Here is a 24,021-nt window from a genome sequence, read left to right on the forward strand (position 1 = left end):
AAGGTTAGTTAATACATCACTTACTTGCGTCACTCTTCTCTTCGCACAAGCATTTAGCCGACATTTAATTATTATTTTTTGTTGCCTAGTATTCAATTCAGTTTCTCATGATTTAAATCTCCTGTTCAATTGTTAGCTTAATAATAAATTACGCAAATTAATGATTAAGGTACTTGTAATTACGTCACAAGTAAAGAAAAAAAACACATACACACATTAATCAATATATTTTTCATAGGATTGGTGGATTTCGTAGGCGAGTTATTGTACAAAGTAATGCCATCAAGCAAGCTTATTACTAGCAAGTAATGTACTCTGGTAATCTGTGTGACGGACTAAACAGATACTCTTTATGGTACAAATAACCATTTCTAGGTACTACATGGTGTTTAATCAGAACCGATGCTAAGTGTTTTTAATTAACATTACCTAAAAACAATTATAGATATATTATTGTTGCTATACTACATTTTGATATAAGAAAAACACAGTATAAGATTTATTTGTTTATTGTAGAATGTGCAAGATTTGCAGTTCCAGCATTATTTATTGTTTAGTAGTTATTGTCTTCTAATATAAGCTCTGAACCCCTTTCTCCAATCATGATAGTGGGAGCGTTAGTGTTACCACTTGTAGTACTGGGTATCACACTTGCGTCAACCACACGCAAGCCTTTGACTCCATGAACTCTTAACCGGCTGTCCACCACTGAGTTACTGATATCAGTCCCCATCATGCAGGACCTCACGGGGTGCCACAGTGTAGACACTACATTAATACTAACGCATCTCCAATATTCGTCACTGTCTAATTCAAGCTCATTGCACGCCGGAATATTCATTCTTCCCAAAAACGCATTAATGGATTTGAAGTATTCTGTATCTACTATTTTACTTGACATTTTCAGTGCTTTAACAATAGTCTCAACATCTGTTTCGTCTGATAAGTAATTTGCGTAAATAAGAGGAGCGTCGTGAGGGTTTTTACTTTTAAGAGATATATGTCCTCTGGATACAGGATGTAAAAGATTCAATACAAATAGATAAATACCGTGATCTTTGTTCAGTTCTACAATATCGTCCATAATTGTGTCGTTGTAACGGAAAGAGTGACTGAAACCTTCTTTCAATCCAGGAGTGTTTTTAGGGTATACCACCAAAATGGTTTGGATGTTTGGGTAAGTAGCTCCTTCAACAGTTGTGTAGAATGCACTAGCATCTGTACCTATATCATCGTGAGCTAAAGGACCTGCACGTGTAACCAGGTAGTCTACATAACTAAGATATTTCTCGGGCAATGATGATTCATTTGGTTCGTCAGAGAATATAAATATTGGAACTACAGCGTGATCTTGAACGTTTTGCCCAACATTTGGTGAGTGAACAATAGGAGTAATCCCTTTTTCTGAAAGATGATCTGCATTGCCCACACCTGATAACATTAAAAGTTGAGGAGAGGCTACTGAACCAGCACTTACTATAACTTCTCTTTTCGTATAAAATACATATTTTTTGCCACCTTTTTCCACTTCTACGCCCTCCGTTTTCTTATTTTTTTTATTAATCAACACTTTGGTTACTAAAGAATGTTTAAGGATTTTCAAATTAGATCGCTTTTCTGCTGGTATCACATAGGCTTTACTTGTACTTTGGCGCACACCGCCAGTTGCAGAAGCAAGCAAGTATCCGGAGGTGTTAACATTTTCTATATTTAAATCGGGAACATTTCTAAAGCCGATCTCTTCCCACGCCTCCAAAATCTTAGCTATGTATTCATTGAAAGTGCTGTTGAATCTATTAACATTGAGTGGACCATCGTGACCATAGAACTCACTGATTTTAGGATTACTTAATCTTTCTTTATCTAGGAGGTTCTCTGACTTTTTAAAGCATCGTTTTACTTCATCGACGCTCCATTCCTTATTCCCTTGGTCGTACCAGGTTTGATAATCTTGATCATCGCCTCGCACATAGTACATGGAATTCATGCTGCTACTTCCACCAAACATTTTTCCCTTGTTCCAGCCTACAGTTCCGTTTATAATTGCTTGACTTGTTCTTCCATCGTTCTCTGTATGATATTTCCAATCGTAGTCCGATTCGTACAAAGACCCGACAAAACCAGGGATCTGTAATATTAATAAATTGTTATTCTATTGTGAGGAATGAATAAAATATAATTACAAGAAGTTTTAGCATATTATGTTGAAGCTTACATCAGATTCAAGAGGAGCGTCGCCACCTGCTTCTATGAGCAGAACATTGTAGTTTTTATTTTCACTCAGTCGACTAGCAACTACACTCCCTGCAGACCCTGCTCCAACAACTATGAAGTCAAATGTATCGTGATCTGGAATGAAAATTAGTAACTTGTTAGATAACTACTTTTTTTACAAAGTGCCAAATTTGTCTTGAATTATGTAATAATGTTATCTGGCATTCATAGTATGTAGATGAGCAAAAAAACAAGTGTACAAGGTATTTGCACTTGGCCGCTCAAAAACACGTACAAGAATTAAACGTTCTTAATCTTTAATTATGATTAAAAATATCTTGCTTGCAAGGTTTTTTTTTACTGTTGTTTAAGTTTTATATCGGCCCAAGTTACTTGTTTTTTTTTTTTAATTTCAAGGTGTTATTCCTACATGGACTACCTCCGTCCTAGCGAGGAGACAGACTCTTACCGGATAAAACCATCGAAGTGGGTTTCTGTTGTGTTGGGAAGGTCTCACGAGCAAGTAACATGGTGTAACCACAACACTGAACAACTAATATTAACATCTATCCCTTTATAACTTACGAATGCGTTCATTATTCTCACAATTTAACTGTAATGGGATTCTCTAGAGGAATAGCGTTTATATTTTAGTTCCCGGCGATTCTGTACATTGCGTTGGTCCTGCCAACACTGCTAAAATAAGGTTTGAAGAAGACTATTGTTTGTGGAAGTGAAAAGGCTAACACTGTAAAGACCGTCTTCTTGTATGACTGTATCAGTAATACTTAAAGACGCAGTGGTAGGTTCATAGGGATTAATTATAAGCCTAAGAGTCTATAAATGCTGCTTACTGATCTACTTAATCAACTCTTACTTTTAAGCTTGGCTTCTGGTAGGAGGTTGTGGGTTAGGAAGCACTGTGCAGCCGCGAAATATTGGAGAGCTGTTGCGTACGCCAGTGGCGCCGCTCCGTTCGTCGGGGTCAGACACGGCGCGTTGCTGAAGCTGGAAAAAATATTTTAGTTTTTGATATGTCAGTCATGGGCAGAAGTATTAACTAGAACATATCGCGATGAGTATAGCCTTATGATAGGAACATACATTATGTTATCGACCCTTATTAATTAAATCATGTAGTGAAAAGTTAATTTGGTTTATAAAAACACAGACTTGGCCAGTTTTTTAATACATCCAACAGGTATTAAAAACCAATTAAAATGTTTACTGAATACGATGGTTCAGATAGGTTTTGAAAGCAGAGAGTATTTTCTTAAAAAAAAAAATGACGTCTGTTTAAAATTTAAAATTTTAAACTGACGTCTAAAAATTTTATTTATCTCTATGACCCAAATTGAGTGGATTTAGTTCTTATTATTAAAGCAGGAAGACACACTAACACTAACATCACAGAAAAAACACTCACCAAGACGCCATTTCTGGTTATTGGTCAACTGCAAGTGAACATTATCATTACAATATCAGCAATTTATACAACTGATGTTTAATAAGAAATGTAATTACTGAACTAAAAATAGCAATGCAATCATATTTAAAATACGAACAAATGTTATGCTTAATTCAAACAATCCTCTTGAAAATGTAGACGAATGTTAAAAACAGCATACGTAATAAAAAAACCAAATGATACATAAGCGTGCACTAAGAAGGTATAATTCATTTCTTGTTTCAAATAATTATGCACATTGTTCTGATAGTCTTGGAGTCTGTTTTCGTTTGTCATATAGACATTTCAAACATTGATTACCCAAGGCCCACTACCACCTTTTAGAAGTTGAAAAAAGAGCCTGTGTAGTTTCGTGACACTCTTCCTACATCCGTATGAGAGGTAACTGTAGGTCTCACGATTCTTCTTCATTTTAGTTAGTTTATTTTAGTCGTCGTAGGAATACCGCGTAGAGCTTTATCTATAATCTATATTGCCACAACGGCAACTGTCTTAGTGAGTAGGTATGGGTTGGTTGTATGCAGCTTTTTTTAACGTAAAGCTTGTTGTAAAGCAGAAAAAACGGTTATGTGCACCTCTAATTCGCGACCCTGAACATGCCGTTCAAATAGCACCAAGCAAAAAAATCCAATCGAATTGTTCACCAAGCAAATAATTGAACAAGTGGTAAGAGAAATGCATCAAGTCAGCGGTGTCTCAGTAATAGTGTTCTTTTTTACCCTTAGAATATGAAACCCTATGCTACAATACTTCAGTAGGTATTGAGAGATGGTAATGAAACCTCTCTGACTCGACTGGCATTGACACAGTTATTATAATTGCATTACCGCCATCAACGTCGATAATTTTGTAACTCTTTCAAATTCTGTCATTGTCATGAATTTCAAATATCAAATTATTATTGCACTTCTTCTGAGTGAAACGCGTTAATGTCTATTTAACAGTTATGTATAAACAGTTTGTGCGCTTAATTGTCTTTTGCTTCTTTTTCAGTATAGAAAAGTGTGACTAAAACATCAAGGTTCCACTCTCTAAAAACAGCCCGGACTCCTTCTACTACCTCAGTCAAAGTAACGGGACCAGCCTTCCAATTGACCACAGCTGACAATGTCTTTAAAAAAAAAATAGCCTGCCATTCATGCATCATATTAATTTAAGAAAAATACACATTTTTGATATCATTCGTTTATTATAGCTCTAAATAATTCAGTTTCCCATATTGATTGTTTACTCATTGTCTTCTAATATAAGCTCAGAACCCCTCTCTCCAATCATGATAGTGGGAGCGTTGGTGTTACCACTCGTAGTGCTGGGTATCACACTTGCGTCAACCACACGTAAATCTTTAACACCATGAACTCTTAACCGACTGTCCACCACCGAGTTACTAATGTCAGACCCCATTTGACATGTCCTGACTGGATGCCACAACGTTGACGCCAAGTTAGTACTGACGCACCTCCAATATTCATCACTGTCTAGCTCAAGCTCATTGCACGCAGGAATATCCATTCTTCCCAAAAACGCATTGATGGATTTGAAGTATTCTGTATTTACTATTTTACTTGACATTTTGAGTGCTTTAACAACAGTTTCTACATCTCTTTCATCTGACAAGTAGTTGGCATAAATAAGAGGAGCGTCGTGAGGGTTCTTAGTTTTAAGAGCAATATGTCCTTTGGAATGGGGATGCAAAAGATTAAAACCGAAAAAGAATATACCGTAATTTTTGTTTAGTTCCACAATGGAATCCATTACAGTACCGTTGTAACGGAATGTGCGACTAAAACCTTCTTTCAATCCAGGAGTATTTTTAGGATACATAACCAAAATAGTTTGACTGTCTGGGTAATTAGCACCTTCAACAGTTGAGTAAAATGCACTAGCATCTGTACCTATGTCACTGTGAGCTAAAGCACCACCTCGTGTAACCAAGTAGTTCATGTAATCAAGATACGTGTTGGGTAATGTTGCCTCATTTGGTTCATCACCGTATATAAATACAGGAGCTACGACGTGATCTTGAAGATTTTGTCCAACATTTGGTGAATCGACAATAGGAGTTATACCCTTTTCTCTAAGATGCTCTGCAGGGCCGATACCTGACAACATAAGGAGTTGAGGAGCAGCAATTGATCCAGCGCTAACTATGACTTCTCGTTTCGAATAAAATCTATATTTGTGGTTGTTTTTCTCCACTACGACACCCTCTGCCCTTTTAGTTTTTTTGTTGATTAACACTTTTGTCACTAAAGAATGTTTCAAGATTTTTAAGTTAGATCGCTTTTCTGCTGTCATTAAATATGCTCTGCTTGTACTTTGTCGAACTCCACCAGATGCTGTTGACAGCAAATATCCAGAAGTATTGACGTTTTCCATATTTAAATCGGGAACATTTCTAAATCCGATTTCTTCCCACGCTTCCATAACCTTAGCCAAATATGTACTGAAAGTGCTGTTGAATTTGTTGACATTCAGAGGACCGTCATGACCATAGAACTCACTGATTTCAGGATCACTTAATCGCTCTCCATCTTGAAGATTTTCTGCTTTTCTAAAGCATCGATTTACGTCATCGACGCTCCACTCCTCATTCCCTTGGTCGTACCAGGTTTGATAATCTTGATCATTTCCTCGCACATAGTACATAGCATTGATGCTACTACTTCCTCCGAACATCTTTCCTTTGTTCCAGCCTACAGTTCCGTTTATAATAGCCTGACTTGTTTTACCATCGTTGACAGTACGGTAACACCAATCATATTCCGTACCAAACAGGGACACTTCGAAGCCAGGAATCTGAAATATCAAAAGAAAACATTTGTTACTTTTGTCGATTACTTCCTCTCATTGTTAAACAAAAAATCTAATTATGTGAAAGTTGAAGCTTACATCAGATTCAAGAGGAGCATCGCCACCTGCTTCTATGAGCAGAACATTGTAGTTTTTATTTTCGCTCAAACGATTAGCAACAACACTTCCTGCAGATCCTGCACCAACAACTATGAAGTCAAATGAATCGCGATCTGGAAGGAAATCACTCTCGTTAATCCAAATGTTGTACAAAATGATTTTGTTTTTTATCACTTTTATTGTAACGGTTGCAACTTACTAGCTAAAATGTTTTTGTTTCCTCACAACTGGGTTTTGTTTCGTATAATGTGATCAACACTTACTTTTAACTGAGGCTTCTGGGAGCAGGTCGTGGGTCAGAATGCACTGCGCCGCTGCGAAGTACTGCAAAGCTGCAGCGTATGCCGCCGGTGTCGCCCCGTTTGTTGGAAACAAACAAGGCGCATTGCTAAAACTGTAGAAGGAATGTTAGAAGTTAGCTTTTTGAACTGTTATATAGAAATATTCTGAACTGCCTGCCGAAGTTATCATTTAAATCCTTTTGACTGAACGACTAGCCGAGAGATTGAAGTCACTATGCTACCACTGGGCACGACGTGAGGCGGATTCGATCCCCACATAGGACAAGGGTTTGTGTGATCCACGAATGCTTGTCCTGAGTCTGGGTGTCTTTGTGCATGAGACTTCAATGTTTGTGAAATCCCCGCGACACAAGGAACACTGACAGTCCTTAGTGCGGGAGTCGTTTTTAATAAGTGTTTTTGTGGGACCTATTTCTTACCAGGGTAAACTGGAGAGCAGGATGATTTGAAGACCTTAAATATGGTTAGCAATACGTCTGGGGTTTAATTTCTAAATGGTTTTTGATGCATAATATTACAACAACAAACTATTTTTTTTACAGAATATGAAAATGAAATGATCATAGAAATGGTAACCTTTAAAAGAAAGGCATTTATTCGTATCTTCACGTTTGTTTTTAGACCACCACATTACTTTAATCGAGTCCAAAATCCAAACAATTGGTAAATTTTCAACTTAAAAATCACAACCAGATAAAGGTAAATAATTTTAAACAATTCTTACCAAGTCGCCATTGCCAAAGCTGTCGGTGAAGAATGAGTAAAAAAAGTTTGGCCGCGCTATTTATACTCCTTTCAAAATATTCCCTTTGTTATTACAATTGAAATTCGAAATACAGATTTATGCGTAACAATATTAAAAATACACTCCGTGCGTATGTATTAATTACACAGGGAAAATAATTTCATATTTTTTATTTTTAATATTTCGAGAAGTTTCATTAATTAATGGTGTTTTCTTCATACAAGGTTACTTTAGCTGACTAATTAGTTGCATAGAAATAAGACACTAGTTCGCCCTTTTTTGGTTTTGGAGAAAGTAAACCGCAACGTAGTTTGAAAATGCACAATACAACACCGATAACGCAGACTTAGCTTGTCACATTTGAATTGACCTCTTATTTTCTCAATGCAAAATTTTAATAGAATGTTCAGCAGATGTAGCCATTCTCACAGCCGTACCAAATAAAAACAATTTTTCTCAAGATGCCTCAAGTTTTCTTTAAACAAATATTTTATGTTGAAAGATTTATTTAGTTTTATTTTTTATTTATTATACTAAGCAACACACACAAACACAATATATTTTATTTATTTATTTAATAATGACAAAAAAATACGTAGGTGCTCTAGTGTAAGAATCATTTACAAGTAAGCACATCATGCTCAAAAGATGCGATTAAACACAGGAGTTTTTAAGTTACAAAATAAAATAAAATAAAAATAAATAAATAACAAAGTTAAAAATCAGTCTATTTGATTAATTAGGTACAAATAGAAGGAAGAAAATGATAATAATAGAATGTTGCAAAAACTTCTATTATGCAACGTTTTTCTCACGCGTAATTATCAAGATTGACTGACTATTCTCGGACCCAACCGGAGATCTAAATCATGAGCTGACGCGGTAGCGAACTACGCTTGCGTATACCGTTGCATTATTTATTAATTACTAGCTTTTCGCCCGCAACTTCGCCCGCGGCTTCGCCCGCGTCGATCAGTTATATCGCGTTTTCAAGAGAACTCTTCAAAAGACCGGGATAAAAACTATCCTATGTTCTTTCTCAAAGTCGTACCATATTTCATTACAATAATGAAATTTGGTACAGACGTTCAGTGGTTCGGTCGTGAAAGCGTAACAGACAGACAGAGTTACTTTCGCTTTTATAATATAAGGTAGGGATTAATTAATAAATAATGCAATGATTTACTCCATCCTCACTATCAAAAATAAATTAGTTTTAATTGATTTCATTATGTTTATTGATTTAGTTTTATATTAAATAAAATACTTTAAGGCTGGTATTATCGTCGCACCGACCGTACATTGTCAGTCAATTTCATCGACAAATTGAGCGTGAGCTGAGTGCAATAAAAATACTACCGTAAAAAACAGCTTATGGCTGGGTGTCAAGCTGGCGGCTGGCGCTGGTAGATGGATATATATGTACTATATGTAGTTATAGTTACCGGCACGGATCTTGAGCGCTGAAATTCACCTGCGCAGAAGTGAGTTTCGGGTCCCCTTTGCGTTATGAAGTGAGGCGCAGGGCGGATAAAGTGCAGTGATTGGCCCGCAGCGCATTGCGTCATAGCCGTCACTCGTGATTGGTTGAAATTTGTTCTTTGCTGCAGTTGCATGCACCTCAGCGCGACGAGTATGCACAATTGATTGGCGTTATATTTTACGATGCGCAAAGCGATCCCCACTCTTCCGCCGAGCGCTCAAAATCCGTGCCGGTAACTATACAGGAGTTGCCAACATTCGCTAACCATTCAGCGCTGTCTCCTTTAACTTTAAAGCACTCGCTCTACAGGCCAGCATGTCATTTGTTAAAATCTAAAAAGATAATATTTATAAATAAAGGATGCCAAAAATACACAAGAAATGATCTTAAAGTTTGCATCCATCGAACAAATGTTGTTTAAACATTCACATAGAACCTTATCTAAAGCCTCATAAATTGTTAAATATAAAACAATAGAAATTTTAGTTGCCAAGGTCTTTGAAAGTCACAAGTACTCGTAAAACTACATAATAATAGTAACACCTGAGTTAATTAGTTACTTATGTTTATTTATGTATAAACATAAAATTTTAACTGACTTTATAATATTTTTTTGAATACAAATTAAGATGTTCATGAAGATTGTTCATGTATCATTCTTATTATATATGAAGCAACTAAATAAATATAAATACGGGTGTATTGGTGCAAGGTGGCAACACAGTTAAATTTAAATATTTCAACTCATGGTGATGTCATTTCTTTTAATACAGAGATTGTTCACAACTCGTGGCCCTATTTTAGGCTCGCAAGTGTTTTGATATTCCTTTTTTGAAAACAAATGTGGCATGCTTCTGAAAACATTCTTCTTTATTTTCCAAGAAGGTTTCAGTTGCCTTAGTCATATGTAAATATAGATTAGATGTATGTACTGTTAGTTTTGTAAAAATAGTGATAGCGTGCTTTGCTATGGAGTTTGTTGCGAGGTATCTTCTTCCCAGTTAGAGCCCTTACAGTAGGGTCGTAATTAACGTAGTTAAACCGAATATCTTATAAGGTGGTAGGTGGTGGTAGGCGCCTACCACAGGTGTAAAGTAGTACGAGGGGGTCGTCTATTTGTTTTTTTACCTTTAAAAAAAGCGCTACTAGTTAGCCTATCTTGACTGTATAGACAGCCAAGTGGTTGAGGTCCCCACGTCAAACCCACTGAGCTCGACCTATCGCGATTTCGGGCGACAAGCATTGGTGTGATCCACGATTGCGTGTCTTGAGTCTGGGTGTGTTTGTGCATGTGACTTGAAAATTTCAGGTTTCAATTTGTGAGAATATCAGCATACCTGGATATAGGGCAAGAGGACGGCCAAAGAAACGATGGATGGATTGCGTAAAAGACGATATGGCTGCAAAGACTGTTTCTTGCGAGATGACGTCAGGTAGAAAGGTATGGAAGAAGAAAACTTGTTTCGCCGACTTCAAATAAGATAATTGTGATAAGGGTAAGCGCGTGATGATGATGCTGATCAGCAAACCTGAGACTTTTTCATCGTGTGCAAAGTTACGTCAGAGGTGTTTTGGGTGGTTTAAACCCTGACGCTACACAATACATGCAGATACACATACAGTAAAGCAAACATACGACAGGAAGTTATAATTTTGCCATATTCAAGCCAAATAAAAATAAGAAATGTTAAGAATATAACATTAATGAAAAAACATTATCGTACATTTTTTTATTAGTAGCTAGGTTACTGAGAGTTATTCAGTAAAAATATGTTTTTCTTATATTATCATGCAATTTTATATCGGCTACTTCAAATTTACACGGTCCTTTTAGCATCTGCGTTCAGATTCAAGTGTGGGGCTATAAGATACTGTTTGTCAACTTTGAATAAATAATACTTTACTTATTAAAATGAAAAAAAACGACGAATTTCATTCTAACGTCGAAGGGGGTTTCAAAAACACCCAGGCTCAGCACAAGACAAAAGTGCTTGTTTGACTTGAGGATCGAACCCGCGACACGCCGCGTGTCCTTGGCTTACCTGTACAGTCTAAATACGTCATGTATTCGTCGTCGCGTCAGCTTTCATTCTTTACGTAATCATTTTTCTTGACCTAACCACATGGTCTCGCACGTGCGCGTACACTTGTCTTGTCTATAATTCTATACTAATATTATAGAGAGAAAATATTTGACTGTTTGTTTGTTTGTCTGTCACGAATTAGCTTCGAAACTACATGACCGATTCGAAACATTCTGTGTATGGAGTATTGTAACACATTATCATGCACGAAAACAAAAACCTGCAGGACAAGACTAGCTGACACGTCCGTTCTTCAATAGGCGAAGTTGTTCAGGTATATACAGAGTGTATGAAAAAACCTGCCCGATTCGTCTGTCCAGATTTGAAAAAAATAAGTGGCTTTCTATTGGTAATAGAATTTCGGAAATTGGTTTCGTATACGTTGAGATAACCAATGTCACATACTTTCCCATTTTGTCATATTGTAAAAAAATAATACCTTATGTATTTATCTTTACTTTATGCATATTTCTACTAGTATTATAAAGCTGAAGAGTTTGTTAGTTTGAACGCGCTAAACTTAGACAGTATTTTTTATTTGAAAAATTATTTCATTGTTAGACAGTACATTCATTGAGGAAGGGTGTAGGATATATAACTACCATCAGGCTATGATTATTAGGCTCAGAGCAGTAATGAAATATCTTACAAATAAGGACATAAGTTGCGTGGACTCTAAAAGACCGGTCTGATATCTTCGTTGTGGTATCGTAAATTTTGAACAGAAATTAGATTTTATGTCGTTGAAAAGTTTAATTATTCGGGAGAGAACTTAGTAATTGTTTTGGAATAAACCTTAATCTTTTAGAAATACAAAATATTTTCTTTCGTACATAGTGATTTCATGATCATTGGCCCTTCCAAAAAATTAAAAATTTAAGTCAAAATATTTGGTATACATCTTATGATTGATAATCTTCCCGAATTATTATTGCTATGGTTGACATATTAACAAACTAATATGATTCTATAGGATTACTGGTAACTCGCCGTGCTCCGGCTAGGATGTGATAGCCGGAGTTTAAATGCAACCAATTTGCCACCCAAAAGTAAATATTATTGGTTATGAGGTTTTAATAAAAACGGCCTATTGCTAATATCATCCAACCTAGGTGTCAAATTGGTTATATTTGACCCCCTCCATCGCGTTCGGGAATACTTCGAGTTATGAATAAAACTACCGTACAATAAAAATACACACATAAAATCTACATGATTGTCCGTCGAGAGCGTGCCAACACTAGGTTGGTGGTATTACCACGTTGATTAGAATGATAGCCCTGTGCGCGAGGTAAAATAGTTGATACTGTTAAATTGAAGTCGGTGCACGTCCATTTGGAGGTGGTGCTGCAAACAGACTGACTTCGAATTCTGTCTTTCTTTAGGCAAAAAAATAAAAAAATCAGCTCTAAGTTTGTAATATGCCGTGAGTAAAATTTTTTCTGATTTTTTTCAAATTAGAGCTTTCTATATTGTCCTTACAATTTTGTTATTATCAATAATTAACGTGATGTTCCTTTTCAGCTTAACTGCAACACCGTGCTTGTCGCTGTTCCAATGGACAGCACCGCTGACTTTTGTGGCAGTGTTCAAATACCTTGCAGCAGTGCACTGCCTGTTGTCGCACGACACTCTATTGGACGCTGACATCAGAGGTCAGACAGAATCACTATTACTACAGTTATTTATTTGTGAAGGAAAACCAACAGCTATATAGTAAAATGAATAAGTGATGAAACTAAGGTAGAAATTGAAAATATGACAGAGATTCATCGAACATTTGTGAGCACACAATATTACAAGATTCAACTACTAGTGAACTAACTGACTAGTTGAAGGAAAATTTATAGCATAGTGTTAAGTTTACCGGTGAACCATTCTGTAAAGTACTAAAATTATCTGTTTCTTATTGCAGGTATCAACTCGTTTGATTTCATCATAGTCGGTGCAGGCTCAGCTGGAAGTGTTGTTGCGAATAGATTGTCTGAAAATAAAAATTGGAATGTACTATTACTGGAAGCTGGGGGTGATCCGCCAATAACATCTGATGTAAGTCAATAAGTAAAGAAACATAAACTGGATCAAAATTTGTAAGAAGCATTTCTTACAACGTTTTTAGTCTTAAATGAGTCGTCCAGTGTTATAAATTTATAATGTTAGTCGTTGTTTAATTGTTGTCTTATAGATACCAGCACTGCAGACACTCTTGTATAAAACGGAAAATGATTGGCAATATAAAACAGTGAATAACGGGGTGACGAGTCAAGGAATTGAAAATGGTGAAGTATCCTGGACAAAGGGCAAAATGCTTGGTGGCAGTAGTAGTATGAATGCTCTTGTTTATTTGACTGGAAACGATAATGATTACCAAAGTTGGTACGACGCAGGCAATAAAGAATGGAGTGTCGACGAAGTACGAAGGTGTTTTAAAAAAGCTGAAGATCTTCGAGATGAGGTTATGTTAAGCGATCCAGAAATCAGTTCGACATATGGCCAGGGTGGATTACTTGCTGTAAGTAGATTCAAGAACACCTATCGCAGTTACACTAATAAAATAATAGAGTCCTGGAGTCAACTTGGGTTTAAAAATACTTCAGATTTGAATGTGGCAAATTATTTGGGTGCTGGTATTTTGCCTGTAACTGCATTTAATGGTGTTCGCGAAAGCACATTTACTGCTTATTTAAAACCAATTGAAAAGAGATCTAACTTAAAAATAGTAAAACATGCTCTGGTAACTAAAGTGTTAATTGATGCCAATTCTACGGCTTATGGGGTTGAAGTGACAAAAAATGGAGTGAAAAAAACTTATTTGGCAACACGAGAAGTTATTTTAAGTGCTGGTTCTGTTAGTTCGCCACAGCTATTGATGTTGTCCGGTGTTGGACCTCAAGAACATCTTGAAACAAATAATATCGAATGTCTCGTTAACTCGCCTATGGTCGGACAAAATCTTCAGGATCATGCACTGCTACCAGTTACAATCTATGGAGACAAACCTGACTCGATTAATTTAATCGATGTGGTGCAAAACATAAAAGACTATCTCTTGTATCGTGAAGGATTTCTTGCGCAAAGTAGTATCATAACAGATGCTGCAGTGTTCTATTCTACACGAGAAGGTGCTACTTATCCAAATAGTCAAAGCCACGTAACAGTAGTGAATAAGAACTTCCCATTGATCGAATTAAATTTGAAACTAACTTTCGGATACAACGCGTCCGTGCTCGAATCAATCATTGATTTAACCAAAGAACATGCGCTGTACTTCTTTGAATACATTCTCCTGCATCCTTACTCGAGAGGAAACATTTCTTTAGCGTCGAACGACCCTACAGATGCACCTCTTATATATGCAAACTATTTTGGAGATCCTCGAGATTTAGAAATTGCAGTAAATGCTATTAAGATGTTAACACAAATCTTGAATACACCTTATTTTAAATCTATTAACGCTTTCTTGGGAAGGATGAATGTGCTGGCGTGTGATCATTTCGAATTGGATAGCGTGGATTATTGGAAATGCGTAGGTACAAATTTAGTAACTTCGATATTCCATCCCGTGGGGACTTGCCAGATGGGAACGAGTATAAATACTTCAGTAGTGGACAGTCGGTTGAGGGTACATGGCGTAAAGCAATTGAGGGTTATTGATGCTGGAGTTATGCCTACAATAACCAGTGGAAATACAAACGGTCCAACTATCATGATTGGTGAAAGAGGAGCTGAATTAATTAAAGAAGATTATTTGTAAGGTCGCTTATGACCAGATCCATTAATAATCTCTTGAACCATGAATTACGACTACAAGTTTAAATAAAGATTTTTCATCATCATTGCTGTTTTAATTTCCTTTTTTATAAAACTAGTTGGATTGGTTGATTATCTTATAACGCAGATACTAATCGTATTACTATTTTAAGAATAATAGTATGAATTATTCATTTTGAATTATAATATTTATGGTTTCCTTCATATAATATGTATAGTGATTGCAAAGTTTTGTCTATTATAAGTATTTCTGTTTTTTATAAAAAGGCCTCCCGCAGTTAGGAATTTAATCGGTTTTACAACTATTCAAATCAAATCAAAAACACCCAGACTCGGAACAAGCAATTGTGGATCACACCAATCATTGTCCTACGCGGGGTCGAACCGAAGCCGCGTCGCGCGCAGTGGGTTTAGCGTAGTCACCTCAACCACTGAAGAAGATTGCTTGCTTGTTTGTTTGAACGCGCTAATCCTCTACTACCACTCCAGTTTGGAAAAGAAATTTAAGCGTTAGATAGCTTGTTTATTGAGGAAGGCTATTTGATTTATAACATAACACCATGACGTTATAAGTAATCAGGAGCGGATCAGTTATGAAATAATAAATTAAAAAAAGGTTTTATTGACATAAAAATACAGTTCAACATAAATGTAACCCTGGAGCCTGTGCTAGGCTTATGGCCTATGTCACAGGAGCCAGTGTCTTCGCCCGCTTAGGTTATACCATTTATATCTTAATACTAACTTAATATTTACACTTTGAATTTATATTTATAAATATGTAACAGAAAAAATGATTTTTTGGAGTGCAGCTTTTATTTTATAAAAATATAAATTTGTTTTTTTTTAATCCCTAACTTATATCTTCATAACCAGTCAAACGAAGTCGAGCGCAAAAGTCAGTTAATATGAGTCAATATTTGATACTTAAAAAACAGTCTTTTTTGGATATTTAAGTGAGTACTAATTAGTAATCAGCACACTAGCTAATTAACAGGTCGGCGGCACTGGAGTCTATTTTGGAATTCAAATTCACTTGCAATGTTATCTTACTCCGTTTATAAGTGATGTTCTAGATTCATTTATAGATGTTTAATGAATTAATTATTTATGGAAATAGAACTGCAAATTCTGAGGTCAATATTTTTGGAAATAAAATCTCATAAATACAGACTGTCTCATATAATCGTGGTGCACTACTTATTGCACCTTGCCAGACGATGGCAGCGGTTTGACAGAATTTCTTTACTTTAAACATTAAGTAGAAATCATTTAGTAGGTTGTGTAATAATAAACCAGTGTTAAGATATACTAATGGAAATAAAAAAAGATAATGCAAATATTTAATAATCAACTAAATACATTAATTTGTTTTAATTGTTTAAGTCAACATCTTTAAGCAAAATAAAACACAGGCAGTTAAGAGTGGCTTTAGTTAACAAACATTCGACTTAAATCATTATATCGCTTGATAACGTTGAAGTTTAAAATGGCTCTCAGAAAAAGATCTAGAATTCTTCGTTTTTATGGTCCTCTTTTATTAGATCAGATCCCCTTTCTCCAATCATGATTATAACAGCATTCAAGTTACCGTTGACGGTTGTGGGCAACACACCTGCGTCTATTATTCGCAGATTTTTCACTCCGTGAACTCTCAAACGGCTGTCTACCACCGAGGAACTTATACACTGTCCCATCTGAGAAGTCCTTACTGGATGGAAAATTGTGGTTACTAAGTTTTTACTGATACATTTCCAGTAGTCTTCACTATCCAGCTCAAATTGATCACATTCAGGCACATTCATTCTGCCTAGAAAACCCCCGATAGATTTAAAATAATCGGTATCAAGTATTTTGGTAGCCATTTTTATCCCTGCTGCAGCAACGGCTAAATCTCTTGGGTCTTTGAAATAATTTGGAAATATTAGGGGTTTATCTTTGGGGTCACTAGAGCTCAGTGAGATATTTCCTGAAGAGTATGGTTTAAGAATACTGAAAAGAAAGAAATATGTTCCATAATCTTTGTTCAATTCGACTATAGAATCAACTACTGACTCGTTATACCGGAACGCAGACATGAAAGTATCTTTTATTGTATCCAAGTTCTTTGGGAGAATAGATAAAATATTTTGGACGTTTGAATAAGTTGTGTTTGTTTCTGTAGTGTAAACAGATAATGCATCTGTTACTAAATCACTGTGAGATAAAAGACCTTTCCGATAAGCAAGATAATCTATGTGACTGTGATACATGTCAGTAGGATCTGTTTCTTTCGGTTCATTTCCATAAATTATTATGGGTACTAAACAATGATCTTGAAGGTTTTGCCCCACCATAGGAGAATCAACAAGGCAAGTTATATCGTTGTCTTGAAGATGTTTTGCAGGACCAATACCAGATAACATAAGCAATTTTGGTGATTCAATGGTACCAGCACTTAATACAACTTCTCGAGATGCCTTAAGTTTAATTTTTTTACCGTCTTTTTCTACTTCTACACCACTTGCTTTTAGATTATCTATCACAATTTTCGAAACTAAAGTCTTTTTCAGTATTTTCAGGTTAGGCCGATTTGCTGCCGGTTCTAAATAAGCTTTGTCGGTGCCTTGTCTGATGCCATCTGCTGCTGTTGCCGTAACGGTTCCTGAAGCCATGAAGTTTTCTATATTCAGGTCATTTACTCTTCTAAACCCAATTTCATCCCAGGAATCAATAACATTTTGTATGTAGTCACTGTAAGTACTATTAAATTTATTTATGACTAATGGACCACTATGACCATATTGATCACTAATTGTAGGATTTTTTAACATCTCCTGATTTTGAAGATTCTCTGCTTTCTTAAAGTATTTCCGTACTTGATCTACACTCCACTCTTTGTTTCCTAAATTGTACCATGTTTGGAAAATTTGGTCATCGCCTTTGAGGTAAATCATGCCATTAATGCTACTGCAGCCACCGAACATTTTGCCCCTGTTCCAGCCCACGGATCCATTTATAAGAGCTTGGCTGGTTACTCCATCATTGACGGTTAAATAGTGCCAGTCATATTCCGTACCAAATAAGGCACCTTCTAAGCCTGGAATCTGAAATTTGACAATTGTAATGTTCAAGTGTCCATAACTGTCCGCGATAGTTATCCAGCTCCATAAAATCATACTCACATCGGATTCAAGGGGAGCGTCTCCCCCTGCTTCTAGAAGGAGTATATTCCAGTTCGGGTTTTCACTCAGCCGGCTCGCGACGACACTTCCAGCTGAACCAGCTCCTACTACTATGAAATCGAAGTCATCGTCATCTGAAACAAATAATGCAGTCAATTGTTAAATTATTGTTCGCTTGTCACTTATAGTAACAATTGAGATATACGGAAGAATTTATAAACGTAAAACGGGTTTAGTGCATTTCAGACTCGCGATATTGACTAGTATCTTTAGTTTGAGTCACATTTTCGACTTCGATTATAGCTTATCATGTCACTTAAAATGTACAGAAATGGGAATAAGATAGCGATTTAAACAAATGATAGAGTGTTTAAACTCATGGTCTGTACCATGAACTCATGTAGAATAGTAATGTATGCGCGATTTATAAGTTTACATGCCGTTAACTTGGGCTTCAGGCAGTGGTTCACGTGGCAGAAGGCACTGTGCCGCCGCGAAGTATTGCAAGGCCGTTGCAAAGGTCATTGGAGCCGCTCCCGTGGTTGGAGTCAGGCAGGTGCCACCGTAGCTAAAATCATAATATTCGAAAACAACACATTTTTATCCATTAATTCTCGTTTTGCAATCTCCACTGAAGAATATACTTAATAATTTCATATTAGTTTTAGGAAAGTTTTACAGTGTTAGGCAAACATAACAGGTATCTGTAGGCACACACCCACGTTACTTTTATGGTAGGCTCACTGGCATATTTGTATTTCGTGTCAGTGTTTCGAAAGATATAATCAATCTGATTTGTGAGAGATAAAAACTGTTAAGCTAGACTCGCAAGAATAAGTCCCGCGAGTAGAGAATAAGGCTGAAATAAAATACAAATCGGTTGGGTGACAAATAATTGAAGAACGAATAGTTTGTCTATCGGTAAATTTACGTCTTTAACGTCCGTTGTTTAACCGCAATATTTAGAATATGTTGATATAGTTGCATGAAAAATATATTATCTGCGAAAATTTTAACCGTTAGCTATCACGGTTCATGAGATACACAGCTTTGCATAGTGGTTGAACACTTGTTTACGATTTACAGTAAAGCAGATAGTGCTGCCTTAACAATAGGTTTCCATTTTTACAAACTGAAACCCTTGAAATAAATAAATATGCATTCAATATGAAAAACCCAAAACCTTTACTGAATATAAACAAAGTATACTGAATTTAAAACAAAAAAATGAAACGAAAACTCACCATGATGTCATTGCATGTACTCTTCAATAAATAACATAAAATAAATGTGTATTTGTGGTAAACGATCCCAATTTATATACTTGCATTATATAAATAAGTATAATTATTCAGTATAGACACTTCGTAGGTACCTGGCAGTAATAAAAACCCGACAATTTTTATTTAAACTTCATGCTCTAAGAGGTTTTAGTGGTGCATGTATTACGGCAGTTACGTTTTTCCTAAAGTGCTTGCATCCTTCCGTCTATTAATGAAAATACATAAAAACTAACAAGGTAAAATAAAAATAAACTGACAGGAAAAACATCAATCAAATCGGTAACTTTAAGAACTACGGTGCCGCAGACAGACACATAATATAACGAGAAACATAAAGATGAATTTTACAACTGTTCACTTAGAAGGACCTCAAGATTTTGAAATAGCTGGACTGATTTTGGCAGAACATTTCTGAGAACCATCGATAGAAAATCTTCTTTCAATTAAAAGCAACTGCATTCGCATTATGTGCTACAGTCACATACGTACGTCTTGCAAGTGTTTTTTGTGCGGCTTATCAACATGCAACAGGTTTTTATAGAGCCTGTACTTACTCTTCCATGTAAAACTTCCTTGCACACTTGTTGTTTTGGACACTTCTTAATGTTGCTAGAGGAAATGCTCTAGTGTGAAACTACCCTTAGAATTTTTAAATGCTTTTTTACAATAGCCGAAAAATGAATGGCAATTGGATTAAATTTGAAATTATTTCTATTATTTTAAGAATTTTGCCAATACAATAATTGGAAGTCAATTGTATTGACCTTGAGTGTACCGTCCTATACTGAATTTAAAATTATTGTGTAGGAAAAATGCTTAAAGGAATACGAAATGTGTCATTTTGAGCCACTTTTTATTCATTCATAGGCCATTGTAGATAGCAGAATTGGGGCCCTGGTATTTAGTTACTGCTGATGCTTTTTTATTTAAGTTGATTAGATGAATATTTTAAAAATTACGTGCTATTTACAAAGTATTTGTCACTTGCTAAAAACTCTTTAGATCACATTGGTTTATATTCCGAAATTTGGTTGTACATGAACCATACAGGAAGACTTAATATTAATATTAATGAATTACAAATAAAGTAAACATAAAACGCTAGTTACCGGATGTTTCCAAGGCTATTATAATGTTTAACACAGACTTATCTATGTTCTGTGACTTATTAACATTAACTATACTGTGTTTAAAATAATATAGGATTATAAAATCATAGTGAAAAATTACAAAGTTCGGGAATAAAAAACATATTTTTGTTATTTCATAAATAAACAAATCTGTATTCAATAGTGTGTCGCGTTGTTGAACAAAATACAAAAAGGTGAATTCGAATATTACACACTCAGATCTTGTACTGTAATAATGTATTTATAATTCAATTTTAACAAAACATACACATAATATCGGATGGTTTAATATTGAAACACATTCATCAATATTTTAAGGAATTTACAAACCGTTATTATAAGTTGCTAACAGTTAATTATTATCTTCTATGATAAGTTCAGATCCTCTTTCTCCAATCATAATGACAGCTGCATTTGTGTTCCCACTAATTGTGGTCGGCATCACACTGGCGTCTACTACTCGCAAGTTTTTAACACCATGTACTCTTAACCGGCTGTCTACTACCGACGTCTTTTTACTAGCTCCCATCGAACAAGTACCTACAGGATGGAATACTGAAGTAACTAGATTAATACTTATACATCTCCAGTAATCTTTGCTATCTAATTCAAGACTATTACATGCTGGTATATCAATTCTTCCTAAGAAACCACCAATGGATTTGAAATATTCAGAATTTTCGTCGCAATTTTTATGCCTTCTACGGCAGTTTCCAAGTCTCTTGGATCTTGAAAATAGTTTGCGTGTATTAGAGGCTTGTCTTTAGGATCATTACTCATTAAAGTTATATTCCCTCTTGAATAGGGATGTAGCAGATTGAAGAGGAAAAAGAATACTCCATGATCTTCGTTTGGTTTACCAATAGATTCGGCTACTGTCTCGTTGTACCTGAAACTTGACATGTAACCTGCTTTTAACGTTGTAGTATTTTTAGGGACTATTGTTAGATGAAGTTGGCAGTTTGCAAAAGTAGCATTCTTTTCTGTAGAATAAAATGCCATTCCACCTGTTGATACTCCGCTATGTGCCAGAGATCCTTGCCTTTTGTAAATATACTTCATGTTTTCAAACATTGCATCATCTGTATTTGTCTCTTCGGGGACGTCGCCGTAGGTGAATATAGGAACAATTAAATGATCCTGAAGATTTTGTCCAACCTTTGGTGAATCAACAATAGTAGCAATGTTGTTTTTCTTAAGATCTTTTCCAGGACCTATGCCAGATAACATGAGCAGTTGAGGAGTGTTAATTGTTCCTGCACTTACTATAACCTCTCGAGATGTTAAGAATTTTAATAACTGTCCATCTTTTTCAATTTCTACACCTACAGCTTTATTTTTTTCAATGAAAATTTTTGTAACAAATGAATTTTTCAAAATCTTAAGATTAGGTCTTTTCGACGCTGATATTAAATAAGTCCTGTCTGTACTCTGTCTCAGACCATTGGCTGCTGTCGTTGTGGTTTTTCCAGATATGTTTACATTTTCGATATTCATATCTTTAACTTTTCGTAAACCTATTTCATCCCATGCTTCCAATACGTTTTCAATATAATTATCAAGTGTATGGTTATATTTGTTGATAATTTGTGGGCCAGTATGACCATAGAATTCGCTGATTGTGGTATTGCTTAACATTTCTTCATTTTGGAGATTCTCTAATTTTTTGAAACAGCGTTTTACTTCGCTTACACTCCATTCCTTGTTGCCTGCGTCATACCAGTTTTGATAATCTTGATCGTTTCCCCGTACGTACAGCATGGCGTTCATGCCGCTGCTGCCTCCAAACATTTTTCCTCTGTTAAAGGACACAGATCCGTTAGCTAGTCCTTGGCTTGTCACTCCATTATTCACCGTTAAATATTGCCAGTCGTAATCAGATTTGAATAATAGTGCATCGAAACCGGGAATCTGGAAAACAATATAAAAAAATGAATATTTAATAATTCCGAAAACAAAAAAATTGCAGGAAATTGGAAATAAAGTTATTATTTTTTGGAAAGGTCTGAATTAACTAAGATAGGAGCTATAGACAAAGTACGCATTACACGGATGATACACCTATCCGGCTTCAACAAAAAGTCACTTTAAGTAAAGATCGAGGGTAAGTAACGGTTTAAAGATTCATCATTCTTTCTTTAGCCTATTTGCATATAGCGTCGCTAATAAAACTCGCACTTTACCAGTTATTGATACCTAATGATAGTTCTTGGGTTTTAGCCAGGTGACAAGGGGACAGAAGCGAAGTTTTAGCTGTAGGGTCCTGTTTCACCCTCTGAGTACGAATCCGTTAAAATAAGTGTTATAAACTTGATAGGACTTACATCAGATTCCAAAGGCGCATCGCTTCCTGCTTCTACCACAAGTACATTCCATTTTGCGACTTCACTCAGTCGGTTTGCTACAACACTCCCTGCTGAGCCCGCACCGACAACTATGAAGTCAAAGGTTTCGCCGGCTGGAACAGGCCAATGCGATGTTTAATAGTTGTCACAGCAATGAAATGTTGATTTTATATAGCTTTTGCCCATTCACTTACATGTTGTGACGTAAACATTTACAGTGGAAAATAGATTTGGGGATACTTCTTCTTTGAGTTGATTGGAATTAGCCTTAGCTCTTATTTTGATCAAGATAATTTAAGTTACATATAAAATTTTAGGAAAGTTCAAAGGATTCAGTATCAAAAAAATCTGTTCTTTAAGCTAGGCACTCTAAACGCATACACTCGATTTGGCTGTGTTTTAAAAATTCCTTTTTTTTTTAAATCATATCCGAGAGTCCAGCAATCTAGACAGGACCTAATTAGAAATCAAATACAACGAACAATTATTTTGAAAAACTACAACAACAGATATGATTTGAACCTGAAACTCCTGACTAAACCTGCCAATCGCTTTACAAACAAAGCTCTCGAGGTCACTGTACAAGAATTTGAATTTGTTCATTATAAGACGTCTTATGGTCATCGTGATCCTTACATTTCGGTGTTGCTTCAGGAAGAGGATCGCGCGGCAGGAGGCATTGTGCTGCTGCAAAGTATTGCAGAGCTGCGGCGAAGGTTTGAGGAGTTGTCCCCGTCGTCGGTGACAAGCATGACCCAACATCGTCGAAACTGTAATGCGTAATGAACACAAATATATATTAGATCATAGCCTTTACATACCAAATTAAAATGAATTCATAGAAAATCATGTCGAAGACGATTTTGGTCTCATAATTTTGCACGGTCAATACTATTATGGTGACAAACTACACATTCTGAGTAGGTTAATTTAAAAAAACCTTGTTGTATAAAATTTAAACATTAATCCTATTGATTTCCTTAGCTGTGATCATATAATACCTAAGTGCTTCTTTATATACACGGTGATTTTTTTGTCGTCTTACAAAAGGACCCCAGTTCATGTATCCGACGTAAAATACCCCTAGGCGCGATTTTTTTTTATCATCAACTAAGATAA

The 24,021-nt window shown here is 35.8% G+C and overlaps 5 protein-coding genes across 6 annotated transcripts; 1 reads left to right on the forward strand and 4 right to left on the reverse strand.

Annotated features, from left to right (window-relative positions):
• Positions 1-493: 493 nt before the first annotated feature.
• LOC113492056 (glucose dehydrogenase [FAD, quinone]-like) lies at positions 494-3,728 on the reverse strand. The gene is made up of 4 exons (XM_026869338.1): positions 3,641-3,728; positions 3,092-3,222; positions 2,216-2,349; positions 494-2,128 (listed from the first exon to the last, which is right to left on the reverse strand). Exons 1-4 carry the CDS (start codon positions 3,649-3,651, stop codon positions 554-556), a joined length of 1,851 nt encoding a protein of 616 aa, XP_026725139.1. The 5' UTR covers positions 3,652-3,728; the 3' UTR covers positions 494-553.
• Positions 3,729-4,851: 1,123 nt separating this feature from the next.
• On the reverse strand, positions 4,852-9,226 carry LOC113492057 (glucose dehydrogenase [FAD, quinone]-like). 2 transcript variants are annotated; one of them, XM_026869340.1, is made up of 5 exons: positions 9,002-9,226; positions 7,622-7,704; positions 6,859-6,989; positions 6,575-6,708; positions 4,852-6,481 (listed from the first exon to the last, which is right to left on the reverse strand). In XM_026869340.1, the coding sequence occupies exons 2-5, from the start codon at positions 7,630-7,632 to the stop codon at positions 4,910-4,912; spliced, it is 1,848 nt and encodes a 615-aa protein (XP_026725141.1). In that variant the 5' UTR covers positions 7,633-7,704; positions 9,002-9,226; the 3' UTR covers positions 4,852-4,909. The 2 variants fall into 2 exon arrangements, with proteins under 2 accessions (XP_026725141.1, XP_026725140.1); XM_026869339.1 differs by lacking the exon at positions 9,002-9,226 and having other exon boundaries at positions 7,622-8,059.
• A 3,404-nt stretch (positions 9,227-12,630) lies between these two features.
• On the forward strand, positions 12,631-15,045 carry LOC113508718 (glucose dehydrogenase [FAD, quinone]-like). The gene is made up of 4 exons (XM_026891803.1): positions 12,631-12,635; positions 12,734-12,864; positions 13,125-13,258; positions 13,395-15,045. The coding sequence occupies exons 1-4, from the start codon at positions 12,631-12,633 to the stop codon at positions 14,961-14,963; spliced, it is 1,839 nt and encodes a 612-aa protein (XP_026747604.1). The 3' UTR covers positions 14,964-15,045.
• Positions 15,046-16,366: 1,321 nt separating this feature from the next.
• LOC113492058 (uncharacterized GMC-type oxidoreductase Mb1310-like) lies at positions 16,367-19,678 on the reverse strand. The gene is made up of 4 exons (XM_026869342.1): positions 19,389-19,678; positions 18,585-18,712; positions 18,145-18,278; positions 16,367-18,066 (listed from the first exon to the last, which is right to left on the reverse strand). Exons 1-4 carry the CDS (start codon positions 19,397-19,399, stop codon positions 16,489-16,491), a joined length of 1,851 nt encoding a protein of 616 aa, XP_026725143.1. The 5' UTR covers positions 19,400-19,678; the 3' UTR covers positions 16,367-16,488.
• A 1,030-nt stretch (positions 19,679-20,708) lies between these two features.
• Positions 20,709-23,701, reverse strand: LOC113492059 (glucose dehydrogenase [FAD, quinone]-like; the record flags this gene model as incomplete). Its single annotated transcript, XM_026869343.1, is given in 4 exon segments — positions 20,709-21,230; positions 21,233-22,468; positions 22,882-23,015; positions 23,539-23,701. Coding segments are annotated over 4 exon segments (1,854 nt in total), but the record flags the coding sequence as incomplete, so codon positions are not given.
• Positions 23,702-24,021: the final 320 nt, after the last annotated feature.

The sequence above is a fragment of the Trichoplusia ni genome, chromosome 3 (assembly GCF_003590095.1).
Source record: "Trichoplusia ni isolate ovarian cell line Hi5 chromosome 3, tn1, whole genome shotgun sequence".
Taxonomy (NCBI): Eukaryota; Metazoa; Arthropoda; class Insecta; order Lepidoptera; family Noctuidae; genus Trichoplusia; species Trichoplusia ni.

What these genes read in the sequence shown, in the direction of transcription:
- LOC113492056 (XM_026869338.1), bottom strand. An exon ending in ACCAGAAGCCAAGCTTAAAA is followed by an intron (nt 2,350 to 3,091) that starts GTAAGAGTTGAT and finishes TTTTCATTCCAG; the next exon opens with ATCACGATACATTTGACTTC. An exon ending in ACGCTCCTCTTGAATCTGAT is followed by an intron (nt 2,129 to 2,215) that starts GTAAGCTTCAAC and finishes TTAATATTACAG; the next exon opens with ATCCCTGGTTTTGTCGGGTC.
- LOC113492057 (XM_026869340.1), bottom strand. An exon ending in CCCAGAAGCCTCAGTTAAAA is followed by an intron (nt 6,709 to 6,858) that starts GTAAGTGTTGAT and finishes ATTTCCTTCCAG; the next exon opens with ATCGCGATTCATTTGACTTC. An exon ending in ATGCTCCTCTTGAATCTGAT is followed by an intron (nt 6,482 to 6,574) that starts GTAAGCTTCAAC and finishes TTGATATTTCAG; the next exon opens with ATTCCTGGCTTCGAAGTGTC.
- LOC113492058 (XM_026869342.1), bottom strand. An exon ending in GCCTGAAGCCCAAGTTAACG is followed by an intron (nt 18,279 to 18,584) that starts GCATGTAAACTT and finishes TATTTGTTTCAG; the next exon opens with ATGACGATGACTTCGATTTC. An exon ending in ACGCTCCCCTTGAATCCGAT is followed by an intron (nt 18,067 to 18,144) that starts GTGAGTATGATT and finishes GTCAAATTTCAG; the next exon opens with ATTCCAGGCTTAGAAGGTGC.
- LOC113508718 (XM_026891803.1), top strand. An exon ending in ATTGGACGCTGACATCAGAG is followed by an intron (nt 12,865 to 13,124) that starts GTCAGACAGAAT and finishes TTCTTATTGCAG; the next exon opens with GTATCAACTCGTTTGATTTC. An exon ending in ATCCGCCAATAACATCTGAT is followed by an intron (nt 13,259 to 13,394) that starts GTAAGTCAATAA and finishes GTTGTCTTATAG; the next exon opens with ATACCAGCACTGCAGACACT.